At 36.2% G+C, this 23,158-nt stretch overlaps 2 protein-coding genes across 3 annotated transcripts; both read right to left on the reverse strand.

Annotated features, from left to right (window-relative positions):
* Nucleotides 1-88: 88 nt before the first annotated feature.
* LOC138938217 (1-phosphatidylinositol 4,5-bisphosphate phosphodiesterase) lies at nt 89-6,967 on the reverse strand. The gene is made up of 19 exons (XM_070305048.1): nt 6,712-6,967; nt 6,450-6,509; nt 6,194-6,334; nt 5,829-5,908; nt 5,541-5,676; nt 5,042-5,142; nt 4,809-4,975; nt 4,501-4,711; nt 4,167-4,425; nt 3,881-4,072; nt 3,620-3,767; nt 3,023-3,180; nt 2,381-2,783; nt 2,029-2,199; nt 1,813-1,953; nt 1,487-1,661; nt 1,189-1,392; nt 827-1,073; nt 89-433 (listed from the first exon to the last, which is right to left on the reverse strand). Exons 1-19 carry the CDS (start codon nt 6,880-6,882, stop codon nt 365-367), a joined length of 3,234 nt encoding a protein of 1,077 aa, XP_070161149.1. The 5' UTR covers nt 6,883-6,967; the 3' UTR covers nt 89-364.
* A 252-nt stretch (nt 6,968-7,219) lies between these two features.
* On the reverse strand, nt 7,220-18,174 carry Ine (solute carrier family 6 member inebriated). Of its 2 annotated transcripts, XM_070304831.1 has the most exons (11): nt 17,349-18,174; nt 13,687-13,874; nt 11,005-11,139; nt 10,464-10,689; nt 9,973-10,240; nt 9,666-9,894; nt 9,370-9,482; nt 8,901-9,041; nt 8,615-8,815; nt 8,103-8,279; nt 7,220-7,822 (listed from the first exon to the last, which is right to left on the reverse strand). In XM_070304831.1, the coding sequence occupies exons 1-11, from the start codon at nt 18,155-18,157 to the stop codon at nt 7,652-7,654; spliced, it is 2,658 nt and encodes an 885-aa protein (XP_070160932.1). In that variant the 5' UTR covers nt 18,158-18,174; the 3' UTR covers nt 7,220-7,651. The 2 variants fall into 2 exon arrangements, with proteins under 2 accessions (XP_070160932.1, XP_070160931.1); XM_070304830.1 differs by lacking the exons at nt 7,220-7,822; nt 8,103-8,279 and having other exon boundaries at nt 8,655-8,787; nt 17,349-18,172.
* Between the last annotated feature and the right edge of the window lie 4,984 nt (nt 18,175-23,158).

Genomic DNA, 23,158 nt, shown 5'->3' on the forward strand with positions numbered 1-23,158 from the left:
TTTTTCTCAAAAATTAATGAAAAAATTTAATATGTATATATAATTAAAGAGAATTTATAGTGGGATATTTTGATCAAATATTTCTTGAACGTCATTTTTTTTTCATTTATTGAGAGATATATTTTGATAGGTACATAGATATTATCAATAACTAATAAACTTTATATGACGAATTACAAATAGATAAAAAAAAATTTATATTTGATAATTATGATATATATTATATATACATATCAAAACATGTAAGTAATATACAATTATAAAAAATATAAAAATACGTACATAACACAAAATATATATAAGACAACAATAGATGATAATAATAATAATAAGTATGATGATTTTTTAGGAAATACTGAAGAAGTTATATATAGAGCTCCATCTTAGGCAATAAGTCATATTCAATCGCTTCATTCTTGTACATCTCAATATTCTGCAACATAATCAACAGATGCGTATTAAATATTTCCAAGTTACATAAATTTCATAAATAAGTTATGGAATTTTTTTTATTTCTTTATAATTTATTCAATTATTTACTATGTATTACTCTAATTAATTATTTATCTTCTCTATTCATAGATATTGGACAAAAAAAATTTTATAATCGTGATTTTTTTCTTCACTCGTAATGTAAAACAGGATCAAATTTCAGAACAAGAAACTATAATTGAAAATGCTTACTCTAAAAGCAAAGAAAAAAAAATAGAATGCTAATATTGATCTCTGTAATCCAATTGCAAAGAACTCGGCATCTTCTTTTATTTAAAAAATTAGCATATTTGTTATTAAGTTAGCAAATTTTTATCACTACGCAGAGGCCTACCGCGTCGATATCCTTGTCCAAATCTGTCACTTGTTTTTCATGCGTAACCTTTAGCTTCTCCTTTTCACGACCCTGTTTGATCTCCATAGTCTTTCTCTCATCCATAAATTTCTTTGTGTTTTGTTGTTTCTTTTCACGAAGCCGCCTATCCTTGTCACCTTTCGTTTTCAAAGTCTTGTCGTTCATTATCTCTTTCGCCGTTTCCACAGATATTTTCGCTTGACTGGCATTCATTTCCTTAGCGTCTCTGCAAAACCAACGTGTAATTTCGTGTGAGACAAAATCGTGGCAAATCAGAATTTATATTATTGCGAGAGCATCAATCAGCGAATATTATATAATCAATTAAGACGTAAACCAACTTGTCGTGTTTCGCCTGCATCTGTTTAACTTGCGTGGCTTGCACGACTTCGATCAGCTTCTTTAATTCATCACGAGAGCCCTGCGTTTGATTCTTCAATAATTCCCATTCCTCCTTCCTCTGCTTCTCCATCATAGCGGACCATTGAGCCGTTTGTTCGCTTATAACTTTCTTCACATTAGCGTCTTGCGCCAAAGAATTTTTGCTAAAAATATACAAGGATACAAATTTCTCATTTCCCTTCTTTTTCTCGATACAGAATTATTAATTAAGTAGAAAATATCAACGCGTAAACGCACTCTTTTCCTTTAGTTAGCTTCTCGATGGCACTGCAATGATTCTTCTGCATGGTTTGCCTTTCCTTCGTTTGCTTTTTTCTCATGGCATCCAATTCTTTCTGATGCTTTTTGCCGGATTTGAAACCTTTCTCTTTTTTCAAAAATTCTAGCGTCACAGGTTCCAATTTTAGTTCCTCTGAAATTGTATAATAAAGACCGTACGTACAATTGATATAATTTCCTTGTCGTTCTCTTATCGTTTAATTCGATATCATCTTTTCTTTTTCAAACCAATATAGAAAAAAAAGAATAGACGCAATCGTATCTTTTATATAACTTTGTTATACCCCTTTTTGTCTCTTCCTCCTTCTTCTTCTTAGCTTCAGCCTTGGCATCCGTCTGTTCTATTCCGAGTCCCTTCATCGTTTCGCTCTGCTTCTCACTAGCCTTGCTAAAACCACCCGGATCCGACAAGGCGGCCATAAAATCTGAAATTGGGAGCGGGCTTGAGCGAAAGCGCCGCGTAAAATAGTAATATTTTTGAGCCGTGCTTCAAGCGTTACCTTCGAATCCATCGGGGACATAAATCTTCAGTTCTATGTTGCAAAAGAGCATCGGCAACGCCATCGGGAAGTTTGCTTCAGTCTTTAAAGAGATGTGTCTGTAGCCGGCCTGAAGACCATCCAAAGGTAAGATTCGTTGTCCAAGCAATTTGCCATTCTCTTCATACACGCCTGCGTAAAATGAAATATGATTAAAAATTATATCCTGTTTATAGATGGCAATATTTATTTATCCGCAAACTTTAAAAATGGATATTTTTATATTTTAGAGAAATTTGCTTCATATATTATGATAGATACATTTCTATATAAAAGAATAGAAGCAAAAAAAAAAAAAAAGGAATCTCAGTACCGAATCTGAGCACCGCCAAATCGGGAAGCACGACCTTCCGAAATAAGAATGGCTCCTCGTTGTAAACCGGATTCAGACCATTCGCCGGCACCATTCGTGTCCTGAATTCTTTCTTAATTGTATCCGCCGGTAGACCGTACATATCAACTTCCACGTACGTGCCCACCTTCTTGTCCGACAAGAATTGTCCAGCTATGATTTGAACCGCGCATTGCGCGGTGATGATACCGTCAACGTCCTCGGAAAAAGGATCGAAGCTTCGATCAGGTCTTCGCATGAAGTCGGGCTTCAGCAGGTAGCCCGTAGTCCCGTTGTACTCGAATTTCCCCTGATTGAGCTGTATCGGCAGATCCGGGGTTTGGAAATTCAAAGCTACCATCTGGCAGCCAGCGTTCCAGAAGACCTAGATAAATTGCGAGCGTATTGCATGAAAAGGTAATTATAAAAAATATATGTGAAAAAAATTTATTTACTTTCTCTCGATTTATAGATAGATATCAGAGATCGAATAAATAATAGTTAGCAATATATGCGAGTACGAGACTTTTGACGCAGCCTGTATATTGTTAGATAACGGGAATACATGAGTAAATAACTCCAAGGGGAATTTGAACGCGTTTGTGTTATTATTACAGCAGTTACCTGAGGCATGTAATTCGAGGAATCAGCTCTCGTGCCCTTTGGATATATTCGACTCATTTGCCGCTTGTTGTAATTAACGAACTCGACGGAGTGAGTTTTCAGATAGTTAAGAGCGGCGGTCTCGGAGAACGAAGACATATTATGATGTATATTCTTGCCTAAAACGTCGGGGTTGAGACATTAGTACACGTCGCGTGTGTGACTCGTGTATACGGTCGTATATATGTTCACTCATTTAACCCTTCTTAAGTCAGGATACATGTTTTGCCATTTCGGTTAACTTAAAATATATTTTTATATATAAAAATTGCAAAGAAACGTAGCATAAAAAATTCTTTACGTTCTTTTAAATTTACATATTTATTAAAGATTTTTTTGTAGTTTTATAAAATCTTATTAGAGTTCCTAAGAAGGATTAAAGACAGTACTTTAAAAGTGACACAATTGATAGATTCTTGAAATGATTACAGATTTATTAGTTTGTTAATTATTCTAGTATAGTTGATTATAAAAAAATATTATATTTTTAAAAATGATATAAAATTACTATTAAAAAGATAGACATAGAAATTTCTATTGTATTGATATAGCACGTACTCTCCGCCGTTTCAAAACTCTGAAACTTTATTGGTTGCGCGTAGTTTATCATCGATGAAAGTAAAGGGTGAACCCGCATAGTGCTGCTCGTGTATTGAGTGACTTGTACCTCCTCGGTTCCCTCGCCTCCGGCAGAAGCTTCGTTTTCCTACACGACAGCAAATATATCGAAGACAATTCCAGAAATTTTTTAATTTTCCAGAGAGAGGGAAAAGAACTTAGTTTTCGTTTCTCTGAAAGTTCATTAATGTTATTAATAACCTTTGGCGGCTCCGGAGGTGGAGCAACTGCGGGTGCGCTGGCATCTTCTACATCTTCATCTTTGTCTTCGAATTGTCCGGCACGGAAAAGCTCGAGCTCGACTTTTTCTACTTCCGGTTTTAACCGCTTGTTCTTTATTAATATCTTGCGTTTCAATTCACACGGTGGAGGGAGAGGACACCCTGGCTCGAGCTGGAAAAATGTATTTACGAGATATTGAATATTAATTTATTAACTGATTTATAAAAATAATTATTAAATGTGATATTCTCTCGATATCGCTTACAGGATAATCTTTCAGGGGCTCCTTTAGCAACAGATCGCCGAATATCTCGTCGCAATATTTTGCTAGCTTATATTGCTGTTTCATGCAGCAATGATTCTCGAAACTTAAAATCACAGGATACTCGGTAGTGACAAATGCAGTGTCTCTTATAGCGTAGATCACATCCTTGAAGAGGATGTCGGTACACATAGCTTTGCCATGGGTTATGATGGGCTCCTCGTCTTCGCCCTTACCATCCCAACAATCCAACTCGACGCATCTAAAATCGAAATAAATCTTCTTTTATTATACAGAATAATTTTTTTTATCAACATTCTAGTTAAACAAACGGTACCTGCAACCAGCAAGCAGAACTTGTCGATACATCTCAACGGTGCTCTTGCCACCGATTTGACGACCGCTGAGGTAAGTATTGTGGCTTGAATTAATGTAATAATGTGAGAGCGGTTGGTCCATCTCCATCCATTCATCTAATTTGTCTAAAAACACCGGCGCGTTTTCATCGGACATTAAATACCGTATGAAACCATCTTTCGTCAATCTTTCTGTGTGCAAAGTTAAATGAGGAATATTAGATTTCTTTTTTATGTCAAAATTAATATATGGTGGTAAAATAAAATTAAACTTGTCAGAGAAGCTAACTTTCCGCTTTCATTTTCTCGTCCATCTCATAATCATTGATGATTTCCGTGCATCTCTTCTCAGTGTATAAAGGATACAAGATTTCGTTGAGTCGTGGATCCCTTTGTTTCGTATTCATAAATTCCACGAGTTGCAACAAATTTATAGTGTCGACTTTTCCTTTTGTACTGTAAAGCGAAAACGATGACGTTTGCTTCGCAATATAACCGTCTGATTGTAAGTACAATACTTACATTGATTGAAAAAGTTCTTCGATATCATTTCTAGGGCAAATCTTAAAGTACAAGCTGTAGAACTTATCGAACGTGAAAGCCTCAGGCTCTATTTTATCGTTCTGAAACGTAAAAGATTGCGGTTGGCGAAATATATTGTATTTTTGTTAGTTATTTGAACAATTTTACGTGATTTCTCTCGTACAAATCCTCTTTAATAATTGTTTCTAGTAAACACTAATATTTTTAAATAACACTAAAAGAGTAGTTAAACAATGAATGAATTTTATATACAATTTTATATACGAGATATCATGTAACATTTTTATTCATTTTTACGAATACTATTTGAGAGTAAAATATTTTTATTGTTGAATTAATAAAGCAACACGCCGAGAAATTAATTATATAATTAATCGAAGATGGCTTCTCTTGAAATTTTCCTAGTTAAATTGTTGATAGCGTTTAAACGTTAATTGAGAACTTTTCTTTCTATAAATTCTCGTATTTAAAGATTCACCTTTCCATTGGGCAAACCCAGTTCCGATAATCCTTGATAAACAAGTTTCTCGGTCTTTCCAGATGCAAAAGTCTTTGATATCACTTTCACAGGAACCTTTCCTTTTGGATCGACTTGAAAACTTAGCCGCATCCAACTGGCAGATTCGATCAGAATCAGGTTTTATGTAATGATCAAAGGGAAAAACATACTGTTAACGTTTAGACACCTATTTTATTATATTTTTATATTTTATATTTATTATATTTTTGTTAAAGTTATATCAAATTTGAATTAATAAATACATACTGCTTCATAAGCTGTGTCGTCGGACAAATGTTAGACGCTTTTGTGTTATGCGTAATTAAACGCAGAGCAATCTGCCAATCCTGAATTAATCACAGGTCAGAAATAGATATAAGATATAAAGAATAAGATAGTATCGATTACATTAGCGATGAAGCAACATAAGTTTAAATTAGACGTAATTACGTAAAATAAAAAGAAAAAAACGTGTAATTAAATACAAACATAATTCGGTCGCGAAAAAAGAAAGTAGAAAATCAACAACTGTCAACAATACTCTGTCAATTGAATATTCGTTATAGATTTCTTGAAGCTTATATTTACGCATATAAATATTAATCAATGTTTCTCAATTTTTTAGTTATTACCTTAGCTGTTTGTTCATCCGGACATACAATATGCTGATAATGGATATTTGTGTAATCTACTCCAGAACATATAGTTAAACTTTTTTCGTCCAACTGCTCCAACGTTCCGTGTTTGCTTAGTTTGTTGCATAATTTTGGCTCCTAGACAGGCCGATCATCCATCGTTATTTAATATAATACAAATTATTAAAATTATTATTTATTATAATTTTTTTTTTTTAATCTCGCGCGAATTGTTTTTCTTCTCAAAATTTACCTTTGGCGTGCCTCCGTAACGAATGTCGCTTACTTGAGCCAATTCTATGACATCTCCGTCCTATCGAAAAATCGTGAGTAATTTATACGCGCATTTTTTTGTTGAAAACTAATAGTAACGCGAAAAAAATGAACTTATGTAATTATACATATAAGATTATATATATATATATATATATGGCCATGTATATGATCGGTCCATTTTTTTTTTTTCAGGAAAATATTTATCTAGTTAGAGAGATGCAGTTAAAAAATTGGTCTACCTTTCCATCGCTTTTCCAATAGATAAAGAACCCGTACTCGTCGACTTTGAATAGACAATTCGGTTCGTATTCGGTCGTCTCTTTATCTTCGAACCATCGATCGAATACCGCGCCCTTCGTCAAGAGCTCCGGTACTTCGATGCGCCAATTAAATTCGAACTTCTTTGTCATGTCTCGGTAAGTTTAAGCGGAACGCTATTAAGGTAAACTTCGACGTGAGCTAGTCCAATACTCGAATGAGATACTGTCACCGCGGCACTCGTGTCCCAGGGAATGCATAATGCAATTAGTTATATCTAATTTGTCGTATAAGGATTCAATGCGATCGAAACCCGCTGCGTAATGGAGATTCTAAACTTACATAAGCGCATCGTTATGTCGAAATCCGCTCTCCCTATTGTATGATTGCTTAATAGCCAAATATATGCAATGCGCGAATGATTAAGGGAAAAGAGTGAATGTGACATCAATAAATTTGATTAAATATTATTAAAAGAGTTGAATCGAGAAAAATATACATTCTTTTGGACAATACATAATTTATTAAAATTATATGATTAACAATGTGTATCAATTGCGATATATACAGGAATAGGATTCTATTTTGAATCAGTGCTGGTCTATAATCTCTATCACATGACGATGGCGCAAAGAATAATAGTTTATACAATAAGTGTAATAACACACATTAGTATATACATATATCTTAATGACTCTTTCGCAAGTAATTGCTATACTTTGTAACGAGTATAAATAATGGAATGTTAATTGTTGCGCAACAGTTGGTGTAATGATTCGTGATAAAAATAATTTATGATAAGAATTAAACGATATTTGAAAATAAAACAATGTTAAATAATTATTTCTCAGAACAATTTTGATTTGTGGACACGAGTTAATTGTAATTATGAAAACTTAATTGCTCTTATGTATTACGTTGTCACATTTGAGGCTTTAGTAGATAATGTGAATTTAATTGTAGGGAAGTATTCATGTCTGTCTGAGATTCCTTGAGAATGTCCTCTTCCAGATTGTGCATAGGTTCCATGCAGTATTCCTGACCGCAAACTTTGCACGCTTCGAAATGTGGCTTGATGGAATTCTTGAGTCTCTGCAAATAACATTATCAACCTCTTTGTAGAATATAAAATGCAATCCCTTTAATTTTTACACACTGTGTGCCCAAATATTGTATTTTCTATCAGATATTATTCTGTATTTATTGTATAAGATGTGTGTTTCGTAATATTAGATTTTTAAAGTAGACGATTGAATTTTATGAAGGTTTAATCAATTTGCCTATAAATGATCAAATTCTACGAAGAATTTAATTATCTATAGGCAAACTGATCTTGTGGTTACCCAACAATGTACAACAAAATTCGACGTACCTCGGCGAACGTGACACCATCCGCTCGGACAAATACGTAAACGGCAAAAGCGGGAATGCAAATTAAGGAGAGAGACGCGATGCCCCATCCGATCGCCTCTGCCCACCATGGATACGTGTAGTCACCGTTGTGGTAGGTCGGTGGCTCGTAATCAATTAAGCTGAATACCCATACAGCCTAAGGAGATAATTATGAAAATGCTAGCCGCGTTTCAAAGATTGCCGACTGCATCAAATATGCTGAGCGTAACGAAACAAGAAACAGGGTTTAAAAGTGGACAATTATATTTCCGCGCAATCGTTATTTTCGAGGAGAAACAAAGCGCTTTATGTTTCTTTGAAGATATCAATTGCGGGCGAATAATTGCTCGTCTTTAATCCCAGTTCTACGTTTTGTCGCATTCCACTCGATATACAATCATTTGTCTCAAATATTGCCTTTCCAGATACGTAATTTTGATTCCGTTTGAAAACGAATTATAATAAGAAATATTCATCAATAGTCTTGCATACCATTATGAGTAGAGGTGCAGCGAAGAACCAACAGAACCGAAAGTATATCGAGGGCACGTGTCCGGTCATTTCTTTAACGTTATTACACAGTCGCCGTACGCCATAAAGCCAAGAGATAGCGATTACCTCGAAGAACGCCAAAAACATAATGGATATCGATGCGGCGTAATGATCTATCAGTTGGAAGAAATAAATACCACCCTGAGGCAGTCGGGAAATTAAGTAAGGGATAAACATTTAGTTTCGCATTATAAGAATCGAATCGATTCGACGTGTCTGATTCTACCTGTGTGACATTCGGCAATCCGAATAAGAACGAGACGACGCATATGAGAAGAACCAAGACTTCGTGACAGAGAAGATGACGCTTCACCCACTTTGGGAAACCATCTTGGATCGACGTAACGACCACTTCAACAACGGCAAACTGAAATCCCAAAGTTTACGTAACACCCGTTAAAACATTGCAAAAGATAAACTATACTTACGGCCTTTAAAATAGAAAGTTTGTAAAAATATATAATTTCCATCTCTGTTAAGCGCGATTAAGCAAAACTCTGAGATTTAATCTCAAATTTTTTATCCAACGTACGATTAACGCTATTTATACTTTCACGGATTTTTATATGGAAATACAGTTTGACAATAACAGTCGAATTTATTTGTTGATCAAGTTTATAATGTATGCGTGGCTTGAAAGGAAACGTGTGTGTGTGTGTGTGTTTTTTTTATACACACATCCTGTACATACTTACTTGACTGTTCAACGAAAGGCAGACCAGCATGAAGAAAAATAGTACAGCCCAGAATTGAGAAGCTGGCATCTTGCCTAGCGCTTGCGGATAGATGACGAAGACTAGACCAGGTCCTTGAACGGAAATTATGATTTATCTATAAAATGTCAGGCAGAGAATTAATCTGACGATGCGAAAGTGGCAAGAAAAAAATTGAAAAAAAATATATATAGCTCTTCGCAACATTATATATATACATATATTTTTTTACATTTTTAACCTGACGCAAACTTCTATTTCTAGTTCTATATACGTACCGTCAGTCAGGACATCTTCGACGGACATGTTTTGCTCCAGCGCTATATTGCCGATCGTGGCGAAAGAGAATATCCCGACTACTAGACTGCTCAAGGCATTTATCAGTGAAACAGCTATGGTATCTACCAAGACCGTGTTGTGAAATCTGTTGTAACTCGCGAAACATATCATCGATCCGAAGGCAATACCTACAGAATTGAAGACTTGTGCTGCAGCATTTATCCAGACCTAAATAAATAAAATTCATAATAACAATATAATATTCCTTTCCTTTCTAACGAAAAATTAATTATTTTTTCAGACTACCTTGGCGTCGCCGAGCAATTCCCAGCGTGGATGAAAAAAGAATCGCAGACCTTTCGCGGCGCCCTCCAGGGTGAGGGAACGCGTGAGGAAGACGATGATCAGGAGGAAAGGTAACGTTGCTGTGAGATACCTTACGCGCGCTGATGATTTGATAGATTTCCAAATGGAAAAATATACCATGATCCACGCGGTTATCAAGCACGCCGCAAGTTCCCATCTCAAGATCCCTGGTTCTTCGATGCCGCTACTAATTTGCAGGACTTTCTTGCTAAGTAGAAAAGTATAACTATTTTTTTTTTTCCAATATTTCGAGATTGCGTACTATGCGTGTGTATTTTATAAAATTTTTTATAAATAATATAATAATCAAATTCTCTTTAATTCCTTTTTAGAAATAGTGCGTGGATACCTCGTTAGCAATATTACAAAGATAATGTGAATTAATGAGTCTACATTTTATTTATATAAATATATAGTTTTTAAAAGAGTACTCGAAGAAATCCTCGGACGGTGTCCTTGTCAAGTTCGGTCGAGTTCGATTATCGATGGGTCCGTAAATGGGCAACCAACAGCGTGGCGAATTCCACGAGTTGTCGCAACGCGACCACGGCTGATCCGCTCGGAATGCCGCAAAGAAATAGTAAATTGCGTAGGCTATTATCACATTATGGTAGGTTGATATCAGAAATGATATCACGACCGACGACAAACCAGCTCCTGCAGAGATACAAATATATCATAGAAAATAGCACGTAAAAGAGACACATACTTTTCTCTCTAATTAAAATATATATTTTTCGAAAAGCTCGTTAAAATTGAAAATTTAAATCGCTTACGCTCGTAAAAAAAAAATAAATAGACAAATAAAGGGATGACGACGCTAATCTTATAATTCGAACATCCTCCAATTATAGTTTTCAAATTAACGTGTTTCAAGTTAGCGGGCTTTTACGATAAAAATGAGCGCGCGAGAGCTTTCAACGACCATCGGATTTTATCGACAATCTATCATTCGATAACTTATTCATTTACCTTTCAATAACGGACACACTTGACCCAGAGCGCCGATTGGGCCGCGACGAGTGAACTGTCCTATGCTGAGTTCCATATACAATAGTGGTACTCCGCATACTACGAGTATTAAAAAGTAAGGCACGAGGAACACACCTGAAATATAACGCGAGCGATATAAATCAAATTTTCCATCGAGCAATCGATATCGAAGTTAATAATTTTCTATTTAAGAAAGCATTGAGAGCTCTTTCTTTTTTCCAATTAAAAAAAAAAAAAAAAAAAAAAAATTGATCCAGTTTACACAAGACACACGTGGGTTTGCCAAACGTTTCGCTAAACACGTTACGCGTGTTCACGTAATGATACTTGACTTTAATCATAATGTGGGCAGTTGGCAAGGTCACTGGATGTAACTCTTTATTCGCAATAAACGACGATCGTAGTGTCGCGGATTATGACTTAATTCGAGCATTTAGTCACCGTGGATATGACGATTAGTCAGCTGTTGACAAGTTTCCCTCAATTGTCAAACTGTCGCCGGTTCATTTACCATCTCACTTACCATCGTATTTCTTATTTATTTAGCGGCCCGGCTATAATATACCTTCAGCTCGATGTTACTTTTGATGGAAGATGAGACATAGATTTTGTTCGCACAGGTTTTCTTTTTAAGCGCGCGTGATCATACATATGTAATTCGCTTCGTACATTTCGGGAAGATGTAAATTAATCCCCACACTGCGGAATAGCATCGCACGCATAAATCATACGACGTTATCCGATCTGTTTTTTCGTCGCTTCAATCTAGTTGAACAACGTACGGATGACAGTTTTCATTTAGTTTAACCGACAATACAAATAATGTATTTGCGATTATACCTCGGATAAATTATCGCCAGATATATTAAACATGAGGATGCGCGCGTAGGTAACAATCGGCTGAATCCACGTGACGTATCAATGGAGATTGCAGGCTATTTAATTTCTGGCGAAAATCCAATCGCGTCGAATTACAAGGCGGATTATGACACACATTCGCGTTAATGTTGTTACAGTTATTTTCAACAATGTCTTTTTTATTCACGAAAATGCAATTTGGCGTTGCGGCACAATGAATATATCGGAGCATGGATCTCGTGCAAGTAGAGCCATATTATTTCCTCTGATTTTCCGGTCTCCTGTTTAATATATGATTTTGCAAAATTACATACTCTCACACACGCACGTATACAGATGTATTTTTACGGTAGTTCTGCGTGTTATTTGTACAATAAATTAACTTGTATATGCATGATTGTTGAAATTACAAGCTAGTTTCTAGCTCATCATATATGCGGAGATTATGTATATATTACATAAAGTTACGATCAAATAAAGCTGCTTTCAGTTGCGCGTTTATCTACAAATAAAAATAATTTTAATAATTTTATATATATATATATATATATATATATATATATATATATATCTCGTATGATTTAATTTATTTATTTATTTAAGCGTCAAAAAATTTATTTCGCTCTTGTTAAATATTTTTACACATTTTATGTCTTTTCTAGATCTAATCAACGCGCGTGATTGATAAAACTGAGTAAATAGCCAGTTTATGCTTTCGATAGGAATCGTTAATCGCTCTTCGATCAATTTTTCATTGTTTCCTGATTTCTTCACGCGTAGATTTCAGTCGACATTATCCGACTGAAACGATGAATCGTTTAAATCATGTAAATCGAATCGCGAGCCGGTTTTCCGGCTCTTCAATTTAAATCAGCAGTACCGGCGAAGTGATTCCCGGCCGATTATTTCCACCGGTGTCATTGAAATCATTTACCATGCTCGGCGGAGTAGCCGCGTTCCGGCAAGGTCATGTATCAAGTTCCGCGAGCGAATTGCGCCACGCATCCGGGCTCCGGATGCTTCCAGACTTTGAAAATTGCCAGCAACACGATACGCGCTCACGTTGCAGGGATTGCAAGAGTGCTTGCTCTTGCCCTGAATCCGAAGCTCGACTTACGCGAGACGTCATACGATTTTTTTCACAGGATCCGCCTTAATTCGATCTTCCGCGACATGGTATAATCTTTCCCTCATTTAGAGCACGCGCTTTTCATTCAATAATGAAAACTCTTCACGCGCAACTGACTATCAACTGTTGCGATAGTTACGTTTCAACGTTTCACGCTGTTCCGTCCCTGACAAAATATGAACTTGAAGAATAGAAAGTGATACTTGAAAAACGCTTCTGAAAGAAAAAAAAAAAAAAAGAGCGAAGAGATGAATTTAAGCTGATCCGTAACGTGACTTTGATGTTCGTAAAAATTAGAGGACGAGGAGCGTGTTGCTTCGTCAGCTGTTTCGCCAACTGACGTATTTTGCGACGCGCAAAATAACCGCGTACTCTTATCATAGTCGTGCTAATCGCGGCGACATGTTGCGATTGCGGCGATTTGCTTGCTTGACATTTACAGATTTATTTTTGGCTCCAATCTTATATGTACATATATATATATATATATAGATAACATCTCTGTGCAAATCTTTATTCTCCTTTTTTCTCTCTCCATGTTTTCTCTTTCTCGTGCCGTAAGACTTTTAATTTTGAATCGCGTTTGATTTTTAGAATTGAATACAAGATTTATGTCACGATTATACGCAATTTACATAGATTAATAGATTAATATTACTTATCGTGAGACTCACCGCCGCCACTTTTATAGCACAGATAAGGAAATCTCCAGAGGTTACCGAGACCGACGGAGTAGCCTATGCAAGCCAATACAAATTGCATTTTATTTGCCCAATGGGGCCTTCTGGGTTGCCGATAATCACCAGAATCGTCCGCATCCCCGTCGTCATAGCTGGCACACGTGGAAAGATCGTCCTCGAAACTGCAAAAATGCGACGTACCTTTATATTGCAAATGCAGCCGAGCAAGAACGAGAGACGTCTGCGGCGCGGAATGTGAAAGAAAAATTGAGAGAAACTCCGGAGAAATGTTGCGAGAGCCCAATTTATGACGTTATGAGATATGTCGTTTTAGCGAAAGAGTGAATATAGCGTAACAAGAATTTTTATGAAATATTTCCTTAAGCGAATAATTAATAATTCCTGTAAAGATTTAGCAAATTTTTGAAAGATAATACTACGATAATATAGATCGACGAGAATGCTATCACAGTCCGTTACTTTTTTTTTTTTTTTTTTAAACTATTTAACGATCACTTTACGCGTCAATGGAAAATATTTGATGAATTTTAATTGACGGAAAATCATACATGGGCCGATCACGTGTCATCAATCGGTTACGCGTGGATGTACCTGCATAATTTGCATGACACGCGTTCGCGAACAACTCCAGCAACTATTAAATATTCATCGTCATTGTTTATAGAATACGATATACGCAGTAGACATCGAATTCAATTATCACTATATCGCCGATTAACGATGACAGGGAGGCCGGGGGGGGGGGAGGAGGGGTGGTTCTATATTACGCGAGATCATGGATTGTCAATTACGGATTGATTATAGTTCGCATTTACGGAGAGGGAAGAAGGAGGAGAGGAGGGGGGGGGGGACGAGAGGGAGGAGAAAAACGTGCCGCAGATAAATCGAAATGGAAGAATCTCGATCGTACATCACGATAAAGTGTCGCGAAATAACGCTGAACGTAAAATCGATCTTGTTCGTCACATTATGTAAGAATCGTGAATCGGACAGGAATTTTTATGCGTTTATCGCATGAATTCATACTTTACGGTGCGATGAGCGCAGAAATGGTGTCAGGCTACGAGCGGGCAGAGGGGCGGGAAAGGGTGGTTGACAATGCTGAAAGATATATGCGACGCACCTGTGTACATTCCCGTTCGTTCCACAACGGAAAAACTAATATACCGCGGATGCGATAATGCACGCCGTTACCTGGTGTCGCTACATTTTAAAAGAAAAAAAAAGAAAAAAAAAGAAAATAAAATAAAATGCGCGGTTGTCCCAAACAATAACGAAGACAAGCATCGAATGTGTAACTGATAGTCCCTTTATCTCTTATCTTATTATCGCGTGTTCGCATATAATTTTAATCATCTTTGTCAATGATCTCTTTCTTCTTCTTGGATCGTGAATCGATTATTCGAATCAAATTAGATATTTAAGCGGATTTAAGTTTAATGTTGGAGATTTATCTTTTTTTTTTTCGATCAACAACGTTAACGCGATATGACCGGTGCCTTTTTCACGTGCTCGGTTCGAAAACGGGACACGACGAAGTCCAAATGTAGGACGACAATTACGGATCGTTTGAAACGCCGTTCCGTTTCAATGGAAGAAGCGGGACGGAGTTGCAACAATATACCGTACCGCACGAACACACCGACACTTGCAACAACGACACGGTCTTACATTGTACATCTATTATCCACTTACGTCTCTGAAACGATACGCCGGAATTGCAGTGCCTGGATAACGAGATCTGCCGGCTTTGCGTCAAGCTTAAGAAGACGTGTAACGCATCTCTCGTCACGTAGTATTCAGCGCAGCCCTCGACGAGGGATGAGTTTCTAATCAGGGTAATCGAAATCGGGTCTAATTTAGGCGAGTTCAATTTTCGATAATTCGCATCACACGGACAGAGATCACTTTCGCGTGTGCGTACGCGGCATCGAGATGTATTTGTGAACTCCCGAAAATTATAACGAAAATTATACCGACTTCGATCCCCGGTTCTAATTCACTTTAAAGCGGGGCCTATCGCGCAACGATGTCGATTAGAGCTGTCCGTGGTAAACCGAGAGCCAATTTCATCGACGCCGTTAATTAACTAACTTGACCCTCTTGCTCCTTTCCAGATCATAGACCTGACCATAATGCAGGTATGCATAACGTGGAAATTCTATCAACAACGGTTAATATTAATTAATAGTGAAATTGATGCTCTCTCTAAAAATTTTTTATTTAAGATAATCTAATATGGAAAATTGAGTAGAAATTTTAAAATCGATTTATACTTCAACGTTTTTAAACTTGCCGCTCGTCCAATTTAATCCTGTTTACACAAACGGTATACTTAACTTTTACATAAATTAATCTAAGAGAGCTTATATCCTGAAAAACAAATGCAATTTATTTCAATTTATTCTGTTTTCTTAATTTCTTTTAATGTATTAGTGTCTTCCGTTCTACATTTTTAATTCTTTATTAAAAGTCTGTGATCTAGAAAGGAATAAAAGATATTATTGTCATTAAGCGTCATTCGTTGTTGATGCAATTGACTTTCAATGATATAAAGAAAATTTCTAACGTTATTATTCGCATTGAATGCTGCATCAACGCGGCAAATTCGTCATTCAGGATGTAATTAACGTGCATTAAGAAAAATATTCCGTTATACGTTAATCTTATCAATCGCCAAGATCATTACAATTCGCCTGCGCGAGTTGCTGTCGTCGATCTTTTCTATTAAAGATCTCATCGGGACAGTTTCATTTTTATATGTCGTGTGTACTATATGTCGTATGCGAATTTAGTTTATTTAGGATGTTTACATGAAATATTAACTCGTGAGAGAAACATGTGAGAGAAACATCTGGCGGATTCGTGTACTTTTCAACTCATTGTCAGTCGTGATATTAGTTTATGATGCGTGATGATATGTTTTTAAGTTTAAAAATGAAGAAAATAAATGAATAATTTAAATAGAGTTTAGGCAAGACGAAAAAAATTTTAAACCCGACGATCGTCGACTACTTCAATTGTTTATCAATTTTTACGATAAGACAGTATCTCGATGATTTGGACTGGCATTCAGAAGTAGCACAAGTGTGTTGCATTTAAAATTCAAAAGTGGCTCATATGTTACGTTAAAGTGCGTAGGCCATTACTTTTCTTGTAATAAATCTCATTTCTGATCGAGTATTATTTTCGTCGTGCGTGTTTATTGGCAATATGCAAACACAAAGACTGGAATTATTACTTACGTCCCTCGTATATAATTAGATAATTTAACAATTATATAAGCCAACAATTATATCTCTTTAGAAGTTAATTTATCTTTCAAAAGTGTAATTTTTTCTCTCAAAGAATGAGACGGAGAATCCAGCGCGAAATTAATTTTTAAGGACGGTGATACGAGAATTAATCGAACGCATCTGTCATATTCGTCATCAAACTTTAACATCTAATAACATTATGAAACAAGAACATAGGCTAATCGTAATAAAGACTTTGCCGTTCACTTTCGGAGCATGCGAAAACGCACTCACGCTCAAGCGATCACGCGTACGCGCGATCACGTGTAAAGCGTGATTAACGTTCCGCTTCTTCGAAAGTGCCGAGGCACACGATCGTAGGTAATGTGTCTCACTTACGGCGGCGGATGTACCACGTTAAGCAGCTCCGACGGCGAAGTGGGAACTCTACGTATTGTCAGCTTCCGGCCGTCAGAAGAGCCCAGGCCGATCGACGCCAGGGACTTGATCGAGATCGTGTCGGGAAAGGAGCGAGGAACTTGATGACTCCCGTTGGACTCGGTGTACAGGTTGGAGGACCAGGTGGGCGACGAATGGTGACAGCAGGAACAGCGCTTAGGGCTCTCGTCCATGACGGCGTTGGAGATCCTCGGCGAACGCGCCTTAAGACAATGATGATGTCGTATCAGGTAGGGTTGATCGATGCTCCTGTGGCTCAGTCCACCAGGACTCTGCGGCATTCCGTTGTCGCGACCCGAGCTTGATCCGGACTCGGCCTGGTCGATCAACAGTGGCCGAGGTCGCGGCCACCGATGACCGCTGTTCCGAACCACGCTCTCGGGACTGTCATCGCGACTCGCGATCGTTTTTCTCACGACGTTGTTCATTCCCACCGTAGGCGCGACAACGACCCTACGTACGGCAGAATTCAGCAGATGACCTCTCTCCTCCGAGGACCACTCGGCGGAGCCGTTCTCGAAATGTTTCCGATGACCGCCGATTCTGATCGGTTCCGTGTCGTCGGACGTGATGTCCTCCTCCTCTGGCATCGCGTTCATTTTACGCACGCAGTTCGCGTCTTGCTTGCCGCCGCAGAACTTGTGAATGACATTGCCGTGCCTCAGCAGGACGGGTTTGCCGCTGTCGCGCGGTTCGTCACTGACGCTGCCGCTGACGCCGCTGTCGTTATTGCCACTCTCGGTGTTCATGATCGCATGACGACCTCTGTAGACAGAGAAAGAGAGATATTGATGGAGGGGGGAAAGAATATTTTTATTAGTATCTTAGACTAACATAGAGAGGGAGAAGGAGGGGAAGCGCGTTTACAGATAACAGAATCTCTCAACAAATCAATTTTTCGTGTAAACCGTATGTGTGCATACATATTCTACTTTAATACCTTATACTCAAATTAAAATCACTAGACTTTATCATAATATTAGATAAATATTGATAAATAATTCAGATCTCTTATGTAACACTTCTCAGGCAACGCAAAAATGTAGATTTAAAAATCGCTAATTTCTCTAGTACATAAATACATTCGATTCTTTCAAAGACGTGGATAGAAGAGAAAAACAAGGAAACAATTAATTTATCGTTTATTAAGTTTTTTCAAAGGAAAAATTAACTCAAAAGTTATCACAGAGTTTGCAGCCGACGAAACACTCAATGTGATTCTAAGACATTAGAAACTTTATATAAATGGACCATATAAAGAGAAACGTCCGACGATGTTCGAGCGAGCTTCCGCCAATTTTATCGAAAAGGTGATAGTGGGCGGCGAGGAACGATAGAATATTGGTGAAATTTAAACGAAAAGAATGCGCGCTTTGTTAGATATCAAACAGACCGATCGACGCGTTTAGTTTTATAGTTTGCAATTGATGATTCTTCTCTGTGAAACATCGATTAAATATTCCACGAATGCTATTAACATTTTCGACCTGTGATATTAAATTTAAATCCTCGCGATGTGTATAATATATACATATCTGCTATTGTGTGTTCGTAATTCGTTTGCCAATGGAAGCAACTTTGAATAGCAAAAAATCTCTGTGTATCCATTTAATAAACATAAATTGTCGGATATATTAGACAGCATCCTGCGATAAATTTCAATTTGAAAATCGTAAAGATTGATAATTTAAATTATTAACGACGAATAATTTACTGCCGCTTGTGAAACTCAAATCGCAAATCGTGTGTGTGAAACATAAAATATTTATTTTGTCTATCATTATTAAATGTGAAAGAAGTGAAACGTTATTTATATTATATATTGTCATTCAAAAATTGTTTTCTTACAGATATGGCAACATTTGAAATCAGAGAACATATTAATATTTTTAAAATATGAAAAACTTTTCTCTTTTGGTTTATTGTTTCAAGGTTATTACTTTTTTTATTATTTGATTCTCTCTATTTATCTATTTGACGAAATAAAATTTAATTTTACGTTTTCCTTCTAATTCAATATAAATAGGTTTATCGTGTTGCGCGACTTTTTATGACTTTCCTGATAGCTACAGATAACGTCATCGCAGGTGTGTACGATTATCAATTTAATATTTGTTACAACATTTCTATGCTTAACAGTGTTTGCACATGTTTTACGATATTTAAACAATTTCCGTACAATTTGTTATTTCGAATGATCCCTATGTAAAATATATCGCGCTAATATTTTTTACAAATTAATATCTTCTAAATAATCTTAAGCTTTAATTTTCAAAGTTCCTCTCAAGAAACGCTACTAGAAAAATACTTGCAATAATTATAAGAATCAATACATTTTGACAGATATATATATATATATATATATATATATATATATATATATATATATCTGCGTTAACTTTACGAACGCGTTATATGACTGTACTGGGGTATCTAAGAGGTCAAGCAAATATCAACTCGCCCCGCATGTAACATTTTCAAAGAATCATTGTCAGCATTATTGCGCAAGAATTATAGAAAGCATTTGCTTTGTCGATTACCGAGGAAAAACAATCAAAACTGATCGAACGATCGATCGGAGTGCGCGTGCTTTTCGGAGCACATAGTCGCGAGTGAACGTCACACTCATTGTCAGTGACACTTCCATGCGCGTCACGTGTCATGCGCTACCTGTCAGATCACAGCGCGCCTCGAACGGATCGGGCGCGTCCCAACGAGCCGAGCAAAATTCATCTACGTATCATTCAAGTGATAATGAGACCGATACGCGCATAAATATACACACACATACATACATATAAATATGTACACGTGTATTATCGTCTACAATGTGTAAAGAGATCGTGTATTTGTTATCTATGCACTTCCACTTTTATTTTCTTCTTCTCACTCTTTCTTTCTCTGTTTCTTTCTCCGAGCGAGCGCGAGATTGTCTTTGGATTGCAAAACATCGACGATAACCGTCGTGAACCCGCGTTTCACGACGATCCAGATTTGCGTGTGCGCCCGTGCGTCGTGATCACCCGCGAATCGTGACGCACACGCACGAGCACGCATACATTTATGATACCAAACACTGCGATGTCAGCGCCGTCATACGTGCGGTATTCATGACACGTGTGTAGTTGAGAGAAAAAGAGAGACTCCAAGCTTGAATTGTATGACTCGTACAACTCGATCGGTTCTGGCGAGGACCAGTAACATCCTCTTCTGAATGCGTGTCCACTTCTCTCCAGTGGCCAACGCATCGATGAGTATTTAGCGAGTCGAGTGGGAGGAGATATCAATGTACGTTCAATCATAGTGTATGATTAGAGAGAAAGATGAATGTATAAACTGAGAGTGATAAATAGTTTAGAGAGATTTATTCAGATTTTATGGGATTTAAAGAGTATTATTGCTAGTTTCCTAGTATCGGATTTAAAGAGATTTATGTCAACGAAATGAAACTATACAAAAGAAAACGTAATAGTAGCTGATAATACATATTAATGATTCTGGAGAGAAAAATAGATATAGATAGAGAGAGAAAGAGAAAAAGAGAAAGTGCAATGTACAAATGTTAACTGCTATTAAAGCGGAATCTAAACCAAGCGAACAAATATTAATAAAGAGTCGTTTGTGACAATTAATAATTTTATACAAATTATTATGTAAACATTTTATTAGAATTTTTTTTTCTAAAAAATTTTTTAACATTTATATAATTGACGCTTTCTCATGCTCGTTAAATGATATTCGTTTATGTTTATTTGTTTGATTCAAATTCAGCCTAAGATATCGAGCCTAAATGTGGAAAATTATTCCGTTTATTCATGTAAATAATAATAATTAATATTTTAAAAGATTATACTTTATTCCACGTTATAATTGTAATTGTCGAGACTCGCGATATGTGAGATTTTGCACTTGAGAATCGTATTATATCACTATACTATAATTAATAATATGACCGATTAATTCTTAATGTAAATGATTGACAGCCTCGTACTTTTCCCTCTCCGTACAAGATGTATTTAAATCCGTTTTAAAACAATTGTTTATCCACATTTAAATATTATCGCACTTTGTTTACCTTTTAGATCTCGTAGAAAATGCATAGTAAAAGAGATTTATGGATTTTGTAAAGAGCATAAAGTGCAAAAGCGAGATGCTCTTTATGTCTCTAGAGTTTCCTATTAGATGCCCATTAAGCAACACAATCAAATGATGTGACAATTTAATTATAATGCGTAGAACTTTCTTCTTCCAACGTATTTAATTCATAATCTTGAAATGATACTAAATAATGATCGCAGACTAATCTTATCTTGAATATAGACAAGTGAAACGTTCGCCTGTCGAATAGCAACTGTATCTACTGCGATGCTTTAAGTTTCTACAGAAGGTAGACATAGAGATACATTTCTATCGTTTATCTTCTAATATTCTAATATTTATCTGTGCAAGCAGAAAATTATTTTATTCTAATCTTCATTTTATTTTATATTTTTTACTTTATTGAAATTTTTTATAGGTTTTATAAACGCTTCTAAATACATTTACGAAATTGTAAAAATTATTAGATTAAAATAAATTCTCTCTAATTATATTGTATTTTCTGATTAAAGTATTTTTTAACGCGATATCTAAAAAAAAAAAAAAAAAAAAAAAAAATAGAATAAAGAAAAATTACAATACAATTTCTATTGACAAGAGGAAACAAAAAAATGTAAAATTTTCAACTTTAGGCTGAATAAAAAATTACGTTCGATTTCTATTATAGTAAATTTTTTTTATGCAATAATTTGGTAAAATAAAACGTATAATTTTTTATAATAACTATATATTACAGCAATGTTTAAAAAATAAACAAGATTCTATACAAACAACTTTCATCATAGACAAATCTAAACTCTCCGAAAGCTTACAATCCATTAGTTACAGAAATATGCGTAAAAAAAAAACGGAAAATTACAGGATATATTTAATTATATCTGATAACTAAATTGTATTCTTAACTATATTCAGAAGGCTCACGTCCCGTTTAAAACAATAGGGAGGATTCCGTTTCCTTTCACTGCACGATCTCTCTCATTCGCGATAAATATTGATTATCTTGTAATACTCTCTCATCTACGAGTGTGCATTTGCGCGAGTGCGCACGTAATACGGCGGTAAGATCACTGGGCCAAGGACCAGTTCGGCCGCGGTCATACTCAATTCCCACGGAAGACTGGTTACCGGTACTCAAGACGTTGGTGTCATTATCCTCCGGTAAGTAACAGGTACAATTGAACGTAATCTTTTTCTCTTTAATGCAAAGAGGGAAATATCCGTGCAATTACGAGCTGCGTGATTATATATATATATATATATATATATATATATATATATATATATAAGAATTTGAGAAATCCGTTGTTCAAATTTATGTCACGCCAGCATCAAGTTTGCAGATTCGGATAACGGAATGCCATCGTAATATTATACACGTTAGAAATTATAAGCGATTGCGTAAACAACGACACGAGGATGAGTTTCGCGATGGTCAGGGTCGTATTAGAAGCAACCGTTGCTCAATTTCTGCGCATTTCTGATCTCGACGGAGACATCCAGATTTTAGGATCGCAGCGAGTGAGATGCCCTTTCACAGTATGCGTTCGTTTGCATTTGACATTAGAACCCACATAGATATTTCTATAGCTTCTTGTCGAATAATTCCGATCCCTATATTTTCCACATACACGTGTCCGCAATATCTGATATTA

The sequence above is a fragment of the Polyergus mexicanus genome, unplaced genomic scaffold (genome assembly GCF_030449975.1).
Source record: "Polyergus mexicanus isolate NDT 795.1 unplaced genomic scaffold, iyPolMexi1.0 SCAF_12, whole genome shotgun sequence".
NCBI lineage: Eukaryota > Metazoa > Arthropoda > Insecta > Hymenoptera > Formicidae > Polyergus > Polyergus mexicanus.